Source organism: Schistocerca piceifrons, chromosome 8, assembly GCF_021461385.2.
Source record: "Schistocerca piceifrons isolate TAMUIC-IGC-003096 chromosome 8, iqSchPice1.1, whole genome shotgun sequence".
In the NCBI taxonomy this organism is placed as follows: Eukaryota; Metazoa; Arthropoda; class Insecta; order Orthoptera; family Acrididae; genus Schistocerca; species Schistocerca piceifrons.
In genome coordinates, this window is record NC_060145.1 from 374,563,509 (window position 1) to 374,577,613 (window position 14,105).

The 14,105-nt window shown below is 44.8% G+C and overlaps 1 protein-coding gene across 1 annotated transcript in view; it reads right to left on the minus strand.

The window, feature by feature from the left end:
* Positions 1 to 14,105, minus strand: part of LOC124711716 — an 88,704-nt gene that overhangs the window by 51,046 nt on the left and 23,553 nt on the right. Inside the window, exon 2 of the mRNA XM_047241927.1 lies at positions 1,222 to 1,351. Coding sequence (XP_047097883.1) covers positions 1,322 to 1,351 — 30 coding nt within the window. The 3' untranslated portion in view covers positions 1,222 to 1,321. The remainder of the gene's footprint in view (positions 1 to 1,221; positions 1,352 to 14,105) is intronic.

A 14,105-nucleotide genomic window follows, 5' to 3' on the forward strand; every position in this document is an offset into this window, starting at 1 on the left:
AGTCCTACGTGCTTTATTATGGAGAGTTCCAGACCAACTTCACTACAATGAATACATCTTACACAGTTTGAAAAAATTCCTTTGAGAACCGACATATCAAATATTTCATTCACATTTGATTCGCCCATAAAACATTCATAGTTTTCACTCATTGAACCAAGCTTCTTCTGTGAAGTATTTTCTTTCCCACTTTGACTGCTACGAGCAGGTGTACTTGAGAGGTTAGGTTCACTCACTTGGTTATCGTCTTTATTGTTTACAGTAATAACACATACCTTTGGCTTTCCAACATTTCTCCTTTTCTTAAAAGCCTTCAGAAGATTTCTAATAACTTTACTTTTACTCATTATTATACTTCAACAAAACAGAGACTCAAGAAACAGAATTAATTACGAATATTTTCTAGATAACGACAGAGTAAATAAACATGAAACAATCGACAATCACACCAGCGATATATATTGAACCATCACAGGTTAGCCACAACACATACTTTATCTCACATCACTAAAATGTATCTGATGAACACGGACGTTAATAATAACACCATTTGACAGCAGTTGAACAGCGCCACAGTGGGTCATGCCCATGTAGAACACATTTCAAAAAAAATTTAAAAATAGTTATAGTCTTCGGAATTGAATAAATTATATATCTATTAAAAGGTAATAGTCTGCAGATTCAGAAAACGCAAAAAAGTAAAAATTGAACTTTTCATGATTCTGAGCCTTTCCGGAGCCCCTTAATGTACATAAGTCATCTTAAAAGACTGCAGCCTTCAAATACGCCACTAATTACGTGATTTTCCAAAGTCACTTTAGGCCTATGCCAAGGTGGTTGCTTAGAGAGAGCACAGCAGATATCTCTCCCTATAAATACTCAAACCTTGGTGGTGCTCCTTCTCTAACGAGCTCGTCGACAGGGCATTTAACTCCAGCCATTCTTCCTTTCATTTAGACCATCTGTGGAACACTAAAGGCAATCGAGAGTCGTATTAAACTTATTTTTCCGGACGATACTGCACATCTTATCTAGATTCCCAATTACTACGCAGTAATGTTACTTAAATCATACAACAGAGTAATATTTGTGTATCTGGAAAGTGTAGCAATTCCTATTAATGCACAACTATGGAATTTACTCTGCAGGAGAATTTTAAAGGAGCGTGATTAAAACTGGAATAAGGTTACATTACACAAACTTTAAACGTTAAATACTCACATTTATTACATTAGTGTAAAATAATTTTCTGACTATTTTCGCTAGTGTTCCAGCTTTGTTGTCGTAAAGAATCTTCCGTTTCGCTGAGGGAGATACGCTGTTAGTCTCGTGGCGTGTTCTCTGGTTGTGGCTGGAACAGAGAGAACAACAGGCAAAATTGGTTAAGGCACACTCCATCATAGGCTGGCCATGTAAATTAGAGGTTACTGAAATTTAAAACAGTTTTTGAACTGATGACACATTCGAGACGAATTTGTAACTACATTAATTTAAATATACATACTAAATAATATTGTGCAAAACAATGATTAATAATATTAATAGCAATTATTTCAACATCACAATTTATTAATAAATAAATAGTATAACCTACATTACAGCAACACATTTATTACAAAATTGTGTCAATATCTAACTCTCTTCGTATAATAGTACAGCATATTACTTGATGTCGGTGCATGGCGGAAATAACAATAGGAAGTGTTTTCCACTTAATATTATGGCAGAGAAGTTACTGCAAGCTTTTGTTAGCATATTCCCAACTTTGTGACTCCAAATATTAACCATTATTTACACTGAAGAACCAAAGAAACTGGAGCACCTGTCTAATATCGTGTAGAGCCACCGTGAGCAACTTAAGTGCCGCAGCACTCGACTAATGTCTGGAGTAGTGCTGGAGAGAACTGACACCATGAATCCTTCAGGGCTGTCCATAAATCCGTAAGAGCATGAGGGGCTGGAGATCTCTTCTGAACAGCACGTTGCAAGGCATCCCAGATATGCTCAATAATGTTCGTGTCTGGGGAGTTTGGTGGGCAGCGGAAGTGTTTAAACTCAGAACAGTGTTCCTGGAGACACTCTGTAGGAATTCTGGACGTGTGGGGCGTCGCATTGTCCTGCTGGAATTGCTCAAGTCAGTCGTAATGCATAATGGACATGACTGGGTGCAGGTGATCAGACAGGATGCTTACGTGTGTGCTACCTGTCAGAGTCGTATCTAGAAGTATCAAGGGTCGCATATCACTCCGCCTGATACGCTCCACACCATTGCAGAGCCTCTACCAGCTTGAACAGTCCCCCGCTGACATGCAGGAACCATGGATTCATGAGGTTGTCTCCATACTAGTAGACGTCCATCCACTCCATACAATTTGAAACAAGACTCGTCCAACCAGGCAATGTCTTGGTGTTGATGGGCCCAGGCGAGGCATAAACTTGTGTGTCGTGCAGTCGTCAAGGGTACATGAGTGGGCCTTTGGCTCCGAAAGCCCATATAGATGATGTTTCGTTGAATGGTTCGCACGCAGACACTTGTTAATGGCACACCATTGCAATCTGTAGTAATTTGCTGAAAGGGTGCACTTCTGTCACGTTGAACGATTCTCCTTAGTCGCCGTTGGTCCCATTCTTACAGGATAGTCTTCCGCGTATTACCGGATTTCTGATATTCATCGTACACTCGTGAAATGGCCGTACGGGAAACCAACCGCCCCCCCGCCCCCCCTCTTCACCGCTATCTCGGAATTGCTGTGTCTCATCGCTCGTCCACCGAGTAACACTACGTTCAAACTCACTTCAATCTCGATAGACTGCCATTGTAGCAGCAATAACACATCTAACACCAGCAAGATACATGTTTCGTATAGGCGTTGCTGACCGCAGCGCCGTATTCTGCTTGTTTACGTATCTCTGTATTTGAATATGCACTTTAGAGCTTCAGTGTACAGAATTCCCTGTAACATTATGAAATGAAATTCGGTAGGTATTTAAAGAATTGATGGCAGTGTAATGTTATTGTGGTCTTCAGTCCTGAGACTGGTTTCATGCAGCTCTCCATGTTACTCTATCCTGTGCAAGCTTCTTCATCTCCCAGTACTTACTGCAAGCTACATCCTTCTAAGTGTATTCATCTCTTGGTCTCCCTCTACGATTTTTACCCTCCACGCTGCCCTCCAAAGCTAAATTTGTGATCCCTTGATGCCTCAGAATATGTCCTACCAACCGGTCCCTTCTTCTTGTCAAGTTGTGCTACAAACTCCTCTTCTCCCCAATTCTATTCAATACCTCCTCATTAGTTATGTGATCTACACCTCAAATCTTCAGCATTCTTCTGTAGCACCATATTTCGAAAGCTTCTATTCTCTTCTTGTCCAAACTATTTACCGTCCATGTTTCACTTCCATACATGGCCACACTCCATACAAATACTTTCAGAAAACGACTTCCTGACACTTAAATCTATACTCGATGTTAACAAATTTCTCTTCTTCAGAAACGCTTTCCTTGCCATTGCGAGTCTACATTTTATATTTTCTACATCTACATCTACATCTACATGACTACTCTGAAATTCACATTTAAGTGCTTGGCAGAGGGTTCATCGAACCACAATCATACTATGTGTCTACCATTCCACTCCTGAACAGCGCGCGGGAAAAACGAACACCTAAGCCTTTCTGTTCGAGCTCTGATTTCTCTTATTTTATTTTGATGATCATTCCTATCTATGTAGGTTGGGCTCAACAAAATATTTACTCATTCGGAAGAGAAAGTTGGTGACTGAAATTTCGTAAATAGATCTCGCCGCGACGAAAAACGTCTTTGCTTTAATGACTTCCATCCCAACTCGCGTATCATATCTGCCACACTCTCTTCCCTATTACGTGATAATACAAATCGAGCTGCCCTTTTTTGCACCCTTTCGATGCCCTCCGTCAATCCCACCCGGTAAGGATCCCACACCGCGCAGCAATATTCTAACAGAGGACGAACGAGTGTAGTGTAAGCTGACTCTTTAGTGGACTTGTTGCATCTTCTAAATGTCCTGCCAATGAAACGCAACCTTTGGCTCGCCTTCCCCACAATATTATCTATGTGGTCTTTCCAACTGAAGTTGTTCGAAATTTTTACACCCAGGTACTTAGTTGAATTGACAGCCTTGAAAATTGTACTATTTATCGAGTAATCAAATTCCAACGGATTTCTTTTGGAACTCATGTGGATCACCTCACACTTTTCGTTATTTAGCGTCAACTGCCACCTGCCACACCATACAGCAATCTTTTCTAAATCGCTTTGCAACTGATACTGGTCTTCGGATGACCTTACTAGACGGTAAATTACAGCATCATCTGCGAACAACCTAAGAGAACTGCTCAGATTGTCACCCAGGTCATTTATATAGATCAGGAACAGCAGAGGTCCCAGGACGCTTCCCTGGGGAACACCTGATATCACATCAGTTTTACTCGATGATTTGCCGTCTATTACTACGAACTGCGACCTTCCTGACAGGAAATCACGAATCCAGTCGCACAACTGAGACGATACCCCATATGCCCGCAGCTTGATTAGAAGTCGATTGTGAGGAACGGTGTCAAAATTTTCCGGAAATTTAGAAATACGGAATCCAGTTGAGATCCCCTGTCGATAGCAGCCATTACTTCGTGCGAATAAAGAGCTAGCTGCGTTGCACAAGAACGATATTTTCTGAAACCATGCTGATTACGTATCAATAGATCGTTCCCTTCGAGGTGATTCATAATGTTTGAACACAGTATATGCTCCAAAACCCTACTGCAAACCGACGACAATGATATAGGTCTGTAGTTCGATGGATTACTCCTACTACCCTTCTTAAACACTGGTGCGACCTGCACAATTTTCCAATCTGTAGGTACAGATCTATCGGTGAGCGAGCGGTTGTATATGATTGCTAAGTAGGGAGCGATTGTATCAGCGTAATCTGAAAGGAACCTAATCGGTATACAATCTGGACCTGAAGACCTGCCCGTATCAAGCGATTTAAGTTGCTTCGCAACCCCTAAGGTATCTACTTCTAAGAAACTCATGTTAGCAGCTGTTCGAGTTTCAAATTCTGGAATATTCCATTCGTCTTCCCTGGTGACGGAATTTCGGAAAACTGCGTTCAATAACTCCGCTTTAGCGGCACAGTCGGCTGTAACAGTACCATCGGCACTGCTCAGCGAAGGTATTGACTGCGTCTTGCCGCTTGTGTACTTTACATACGATCAGAATTTCTTCGGATTTTATACCAAATTTCGAGACAATGTTTCGTTGTGGAACCTATTAAAGGCATCTCGCATTGAAGTTCGTGTCAAATTTCGCGCGTCTGTAAATTTTAGCCAATCTTCGGGATTTCGCGTTCTTCTGAACTTCGCATGCTTTTTCCGTTGCCTCTGCAACAGCGTTCGGACCTGTTTTGTGTACCATGGGGGATCAGTTCCATCTCTTAGCAATTTATGAGGTATGAATCTCTCAATTGCTGTTGCTACTATATCTTTGAATTTGAGCCACATCTCGTCTACATGTGCATTGTCGGTTCGGAAGGAATGGAGATTGTCTCTTAGGAAGGCTTCTATGACACTTTTTCCGCTTTTTTAAATAAAATTATTTTGCGTTTGTTTCTGGTGGATTTGGAAGAAACGGTATTGAGCCTAGCTACAACGACCTTGTGATCACTAATCCCTGTATCAGTCATGATGCTCTCTATTAGCTCTGGATTTTTTGTGGCTAAGAGGTCAAGTGTGTTTTCGCAACCATTTACAATTCGCGTGGGTTCGTGGACTAACTGCTCGAAATAATTTTCGGAGAAAGCATTTAGGACAATCTCGGAAGATGTTTTCTGCTTACCACCGGTCTTGAACAAGTATTTTTGCCAACATATCGAGGGAAGGTTGAAGTCCCCACCAACTATAACCGTATGAATGGGATATTTATTTGTTACGAGACTCAAATGTTATCTGAACCGTTCAGCAACTATATTATCGGAGTCTGGGCGTCGGTAGAAGGAGCCAATTATTAACTTAGTTCGGCTGTTAAGTATAACCTCCACCCATACCAATTCGAACGGAGTATCTACTTCGACTTCACTACAAGATAAACCACTACTGACAGACACAAACACTCCACCACCAATTCTGCCTAATATATCTTTCCTGAACACCGTCTGAGACTTCGTAAAAATTTCTGCAGAAATTATTTCAGGCTTTAGCCAGCTTTCTGTACGTATAACGATTTCAGCTTCTGTGCTTTCTATTAGCGCTTGAGGCTCAGGGACTTTCCCAGCACAACTACAACAATTTACAACTACAATTCTGACTGTTCCTTGATCCAAGCGCGTCCTGTATTTGCCATGCATCCTTTGAGATTGCAGCCCACCCCGTACTTTCCCGAGGCCTTCTAACCTAAAAAACCGCCCAGTCCACGCCACACAGCCTCTGCTACCCGTGTAGTCGCCAGCTGAGTGTAGTGAACTCCTTACCTATTCAGCGGAACCCGAAACACCACCACCCTATGGCCCAAGTCAAGGAATCTGCAGCCAACACGCTCGCAAAACCGTCTGAGCCTCTGATTCAGACCCTCCACCCGGCTGTGCACCAAAGGTCCGCAGCCGGTTCTGTCAACGATGCTGCAGATGGTGAGCTCTGCCTTCATCTCGTAAGCAAGACCGGCAGCCTTCACCAAATCAGATAGCCGCTGGAATCCAGAGAGAATTTCCTCAGATCCAATGCGACACACGTCATTAGTGCTGACATGTGCCACCACCTGCAGCTGGCTGCACCCTGTGCTCTTCATGGCATCCGGAAGGACCCTTTCCACATCAGGAATGACTCCACACGGAATGCACACGGAGTGCACACTGCATTTCTTCCCCTCCTTAGCCGCCATATCCCTAAGGGGCCCCATTATGCGCCTAACATTGGAGCTCCCAACTACCAATGAGCCCACCCTCTGCGACTGCCCGACCCTTGAAGGCTGAGAATCATCCTCTGAAACAGGGCAGGCAGCTGCATCTGGCTCAGCCAGAGACAGTACCTGAAACCTGTTTGTCAGACGCACCGGGGAGGCTTTCTGATCAGCCTCCGGGGACGTCTTTCGCTGACTGCCACGCCTTGGAACGACCTCCCAATCAACCACAGGCGAGGGCTCAGTCCCACTGCGGGCAGCAACCGGGGCGACCACAGCGGCAGACCGATCTGGGGACAGACGGGACGAGGTTGACATCGCCGTGATACTCAAGTCCGGCTCCCCACAGTGGTGCCCATTGGCAACAACCTCAAGCTGCGCGACCGAAGACGGCGCCGCTTGCAGCTGTGAGCGAAGGGATGCCAACTCAGCCCTCATCCGAACACAGCAATCACAGTCCCTGTCCATTCTAATCGAAGTTGAACAACAGTTACTGAAACACGAGTCCGTGCCTAGATAACGCAAGGGAAACACGCAAAGAATGTATGAACTAAGCTGTACAAATGCCTAACGACTGCGCTACAATCTGCCTGAATTTACGACTACAGTAACTAAAACTCGAAATTACACCTCATATAAGAAATTCACACGCAATTTAAGTAAGAATCTACGAAGTAAACACTAAAGCGCGCAGCTACAACTCTCAAATACTATAATACGCCCGAAACTTATGAATTAAACAATGGAAGTACCCAAAAACACGCAAAGAAATTAAGAATTAAACTACGTAACAAATAAGTAAACTAGGAGTATACGACTTGCTGCTGGCAGCTGCTTATCCAATGGCGGCAGGGAGCACACTTCTCTACCATCATCAGTTATTTTGCTCCCCAAATAGCAAAACTCCTTTACTACTTTAAGTGTCTCATTTCCTAATCAAATTCCCTCAGCATCACCCGACTTAATTCGACTACATTCCATTATCCTCGTTTTGATTTTGTTGATGTTCATCTTACACTCCTGGAAATTGAAATAAGAACACCGTGAATTCATTGTCCCAGGAAGGGGAAACTTTATTGACACATTCCTGGGGTCAGATACATCACATGATCACACTGACAGAACCACAGGCACATAGACACAGGCAACAGAGCATTCACAATGTCGGCACTAGTACAGTGTATATCCACCTTTCGCAGCAATGCAGGCTGCTATTCTCCCATGGAGACGATCGTAGAGATGCTGGATGTAGTCCTGTGGAACGGCTTGCCATGCCATTTCCACCTGGCGCCTCAGTTGAACCGGCGTTCGTGCTGGACGTGCAGACCGCGTGAGACGACGCTTCATCCAGTCCCAAACATGCTCAATGGGGGACAGATCCGGAGATCTTGCTGGCCAGGGTAGTTGACTTACACCTTCTAGAGCACGTTGGGTGGCACGGGATACATGCGGACGTGCACTGTCCTGTTGGAACAGCAAGTTCCCTTGCCGGTCTAGCAATGGTAGAACGATGGTTTCGATGACGGCTTGGATGTACCGTGCACTATTCAGTGTCCCCTCGACAATCACCAGTGGTGTACGGCCAGTGTAGGAGATCGCTCCCCACACCATGATGCCGGGTGTTGGCCCTGTGTGCCTCGGTCGTATGCAGTCCTGATTGTGGCGCTCACCTGCACGGCGCCAAACACGCATACGACCATCATTGGCACCAAGGCAGAAGCGACCCTCATCGCTGAAGACGACACGTCTCCATTCGTCCCTCCATTCACGCCTGTCGCGACACCACTGGAGGCGGGCTGCACGATGTTGGGGCGTGAGCGGAAGACGGCCTAACGGTGTGCGGGACCGTAGCCCAGCTTCATGGAGACGGTTGCGAATGGTCCTCGCCGATACCCCAGGAGCAACAGTGTCCCTAATTTGCTGGGAAGTGGCGGTGCGGTCCCCTACGGCGCTGCGTAGGATCCTACGGTCTTGGCGTGCATCCGTGCGTCGCTGCGGTCCGGACCCAGGTCGACGGGCACGTGCACCTTACTCCGACCACTGGCGACAACATGGATGTACTGTGGAGACCTCACGCCCCACGTGTTGAGCAATTCGGCGGTACGTCCACCCGGCCTCCCGCATGCCCACTATACGCCCTCGCTCAAAGTCCGTCAACTGCACATACGGTTCACGTCCACGCTGTCGCGGCATGCTACCAGTGTTAAAGACTGCGATGGAGCTCCGTATGCCACGGCAAACTGGCTGACACTGACGGCGGCGGTGCACAAATGCTGCGCAGCTAGCGCCATTCGACGGCCAACACCGCGGTTCCTGGTGTGTCCGCTGTGCCGTGCGTGTGATCATTGCTTGTACAGCCCTCTCGCAGTGTCCGGAGCAAGTATGGTGGGTCTGACACACCGGTGTCAATGTGTTCTTTTTTCCATTTCCAGGAGTGTATATCCTCCTTTAAAGACAATGTCCATTCCGTTCAACTGCTCTTCCAAGTCCTTTGCTATCTCCGACATAATTACAATGTCATCGGCGAAGCTCAAAGTTTTTATTTCTTCTCCATGGATTTTAATACCTACTCCGAATTTTTCTTTTGTTTCCTTTACTACTTGCTCAATATACGGATTGAATAACATCGGGGAGAGGCTACAACCCTGTCTCACGCCCTTTCCAACCACTGCTTCCCTTTCATGCCCCTCGATCTTATAACTGCCACCTGGTTTCTGTACAAATTCTAAATAGCCTTTCGCTCCCTGTATTTTACCCGTGCTATCTTTAGAATTTGAAAGAGAGTATTCCAGTCACCATTGTCAAAAGCTTTCTCTAAGTCTACAAATGCTAAAAATGTAGGTTTGACTTTCCTTAATCTTTCTTCTAAGATAAGTCGTAAGGTCAGTATTGCCTCACGTGCACCAACATTTCTACGGAATCCAAACTGATCTTCCCCGAGGTCGGCTTCTAATAGTTTTACCATTCGTCTGTAAAGAATTCGCGTTAGTATTTTGCAGCTGTGACTTAGTAAACTGATAGTTCGGTAATTTTCACATCTGTCAACACCTGCTTTCTTTGCGATTGTAATTATTATATTCTTCTTGAAGTCTGAGGGAATTTCGCCTATCTCATACATATTGCTCACCAGATGATAGAGTTTTGTCAGGACTGGCTCTCCCAAGGCTGTCAGTAGTTCTAATGGAATGTTGTCTACTCCCGGGGCCTTGTTTCGACTCAGGTCTTTCAGTTCTCTGTCAAACTCTTCACGCAGTACCGTATCTCCCATTTCATCTTCATCTACATCCTATTCCATTTCCATAATACTGTCCTCAAGTACATCGCCCTTGTATAGACCCTCTATATACTCCTTCCACCTTTCCACTTTCCCTTCTTTGCTTATAACTGGGTTTCCATCAGAGCTCTTGATATTCATACAAGTGGCTCTCTTTTCTCCATAGGTCTCTTTAATTTTCCTGTAGGCAGTATCTATTTTACCCCTAGTGAGATAAGCCTCTACATCCTTACATTTGTCCTCTAGCCATCCCTGCTTAGCCATTTTTTGCACTTCCTGTCGATCTCATTTTTGAGACGTTTGTATTCCTTCTAGCCTGCTTCATTTACTGCATTCTTATATTTTCTCCTTTCATCAATTATATTCAACATTTCTTCTGTTACCCAAGGATTTCTACTAGCCTTCGTCTTTTTACCTACTTGATCCTCTGCTGCCTTCACTACTTCATCCCTCAGAGCTACCCATTCTTCTTCTACTGTATTTCTTTCCCCCATTCCTGTCAATTGTTCCCTTATGCTCTCCCTTAAACTCTGTACAACCTCTGGTTTAGTGTTTATGCCGGTCCCATCTCCTTAAATTCCCACCATTTTGCAGTTTCTTCAGTTTTAATCTACTTCTGCCCCTGGAAATGTCTTACGATTTAAAACCTGATTCCTGAATCTCTGTCTTACCACTATATAATCTATCTGATACCTTCCAGTATCTCCAGGATTCTTCCATGTATACAACCTTCTTTTATGATTCTTGAACCAAGTGTTAGCTATGATTAAGTTATGCGCAAAAAGAGTAATGTATAAATGCATAAAGACGAACAGTAATGTTGCTCCTGCCTCCTCTCCATTCCCACACCACCGCTATTATCTGAGAAATTCTTCGAAATGTTGTACTGACGATGAAAGAGTGAAACAGAGAGAAGGAGTGGCTGTGAAAGGGAGAGGGAGAGGGACAGGGACAGAGACAGAGAAAGAGTACTAAATTTAGTTACTAGGGCAGCCCATCCAGAATAGTGCAAGAAACTGCCCTTGATTCCGTGAGAGACATCTTGACAATCTAATAGAGTCCGAACGTCTGCCATGAGATGAATCGTTCGTTTTGCTTTACAGGGTCAAATCAAACTTTATACAGTAAATTGAAATAATTTATTCATACATAAGAAGCCATAAGGTTACTTCTCCTAGGAAGCTTTAACAACAAATATATGAGGCAAGGTCAGAACTCACAGAGGAGCTACTATAAACCCTGTGACTACACGCTCTAAAAATCATGAAACTGAAAGCTGCCAGATCTTCTTTAAGTGCTGATTTGCTTGAGGTATGGATAACAATTTTCTTTCATTAGTCATTTATGTACTCAAACGTAAGTTGATTATTGCATTAACACTTGTGAAAATTTAATACCCAATCGAAATTTAAAAGGACGTGTAGTAACGTGCACTTAAAATCACACTTCAGACTTGCGTCACGTGTGTAGCCATAGTTGCGACGTCTCTTGTGTGAGCGGGAAGGTCAGTCTTGCGTCAGTGTCAATTAGTGACAAACGAAGAAACACAATGAAAATATGCAGACCAGTGCTAGTAACCGCCGTAGACGTCAAATGACAGAATAACAGCATGTGATCCGCGACGGCGCAGAACAAGCAGCATGTGAGATAGGTCTGTCATTCCGACACATTTCGCCGTGAACGGGGATGACTGCTACTCACCGACTCGTACCAGTGGTCGTGCATAGGAAAGTGTTGTACACACTGATGAGCCCGTACGAATCATGCTGTGTAACCGTACCACAAGACAATCGCCTTCAAATCCCTATTGCTTCGTACGCAGTACTGCGTATTGCGTAGTTGCGACTTACATCTACATCTACATCCCTACTCCGTAAGGTAACTTCTCGTGTGTGCCAGAGCGTACCTGTGGTATCACTATATTTTCCTCCATCACCCGATTCGTTTACTAGTGGTGTATGAGTATAATGAATGTTGGTAAACGCTGTTATGTGCTCTATTATTCCTTTGATTTTGTTCATCGTGATCATTTTGTGACACACACACACACACACACACACACACACACACACACACACACACACGCACGCACACACACGCTGATGATTCAAAACATCTACCTCGCCTAGAAACCGCTCGGCCACAGCGGCAGGCAACGTAACGCTACACACATATACATATGCCAGTATTATGACGTACACAAGGTATAAATGGCCAGTGCATAGTTGGAGCTGTCATTTGTTCTCAGGCGGTTCATGTGAAAAGGTTTGTGACGTGATTTGGGCCGCTCGACGGGAATTAAAAGACTTTGAATGCGGGATGATAGTTGGTGCTAGACGCATGGGATATCGTTAGGGAATTCAGTATTCCGAGATCCACAGTGCGAGGACTATGAGGAGAATACCAAATTTAAGGTATTATCTATCATCACGGCCAACCGAGAGCAGCGCCGTTAGCGCAGAGTTGTAGTGCTAACAGACAAGCAGTACTGACTGAAATAACCGCAGAAATCAATGTGGGGCGCACGACGAATGTATCCGTTAGAACAGAGAGGCGAAATCTGGCGTTAATGGGATATATCAGCAGATGAGCGACTTGAGTGCCTTAGCCAACAGCACGACATCGCCTGCAGGGCCTCGCCTGGGCTCAGAAACATGTCGATTTGATCCTAGGCAACTAGAAAACCGTGGCCTAGTCAGATGAGTCCCGATTTCAGATGGTAAGAAATGATATGGTTCGAGTGTGGCCCAGATCTGACGAAGCCATGGACGCAGATTGTTAACAAGGCACTGTGCAAGCTGGTGGTGGCTCCATAATGAGTGGGCTGTGTTTACATGGAATGAACTGGGGCTGGTCCAACTGAGCCGATCATTGACTGGAAACTGTATTGTTCGGCTACATGGAAATCAGTTTCAGCTATTCGTGGACTTCATGTTCCCAGACTGTGATGGAATTTTAATGGATGCTAAAGCATTATCTCATCGGGCCATTATTGTTCGCTGTTTGTTAAATGAACATTCTGAACAATTATCGCGAATGACTTGGCCATCGGGATCGCCCGACATGAATTACAACGAATTTTTATGGGATATAATCGAGAGGTCAGTTCGTGCACAAATTCCTGTACCGGCAATACTTTCGCCATAAAGCCATAAGGCCGGCTATAGAGACAGCATGGTTCAGTATTTTTGCAGGGAACTTCCAACGACTTGTTGAGTACATGGCACGTGCAGTTGCTTCACTACGTCGGGCAGAAGGATGATACGGTATTAGCAGGTAATACAATCCGTGCCATTGAAATTGCTACAACACGAAGATGACGTGCTACACACGCGAAATTTAACCGACAGGAAGAAGATGCTGTGATCTGCAAATGATTAGCTTTTCAGAGCATTCACACAAGGTTGCCGCCGGTGGCGACACCTACAACGTGCTGACATGAGGAAAGTTTACAACCGATTTCTCAAACACAAACAGCAGTCGACCGGCGTTGCCTGATGGAAGAGAAGAGAAGGGAGGAGAAATGCGTACAATCACGTTTCCTGACTTTGATAAAGATCGGATTGTAGCCTATCGCGATTGCGGTTTATCGTATCGCGACATTGCTGCTCGCATTGGTCGACATCCAATCACTGTTAGCAGACTATAGAATTGGTGGGTTTAAGAGGGTAATACGGAACGCCGTGCTGGATCCCAACGGCCTCGTATCACTAGTAGTCGAGATGACAGGCATCTTATCCGCATGGCTGTAACGGATCGTGCAGCCACGTCTCGATCCCTGAGTCAACAGATGGGGACGTTTGCAAGACAACAACCATCTGCACGAACAGTTCGACGACGTTTGCAGCAGCATGGACTGTCAGCTCCGAGACCATGGCTGCGGTTACCCTTGAGGCCTTGA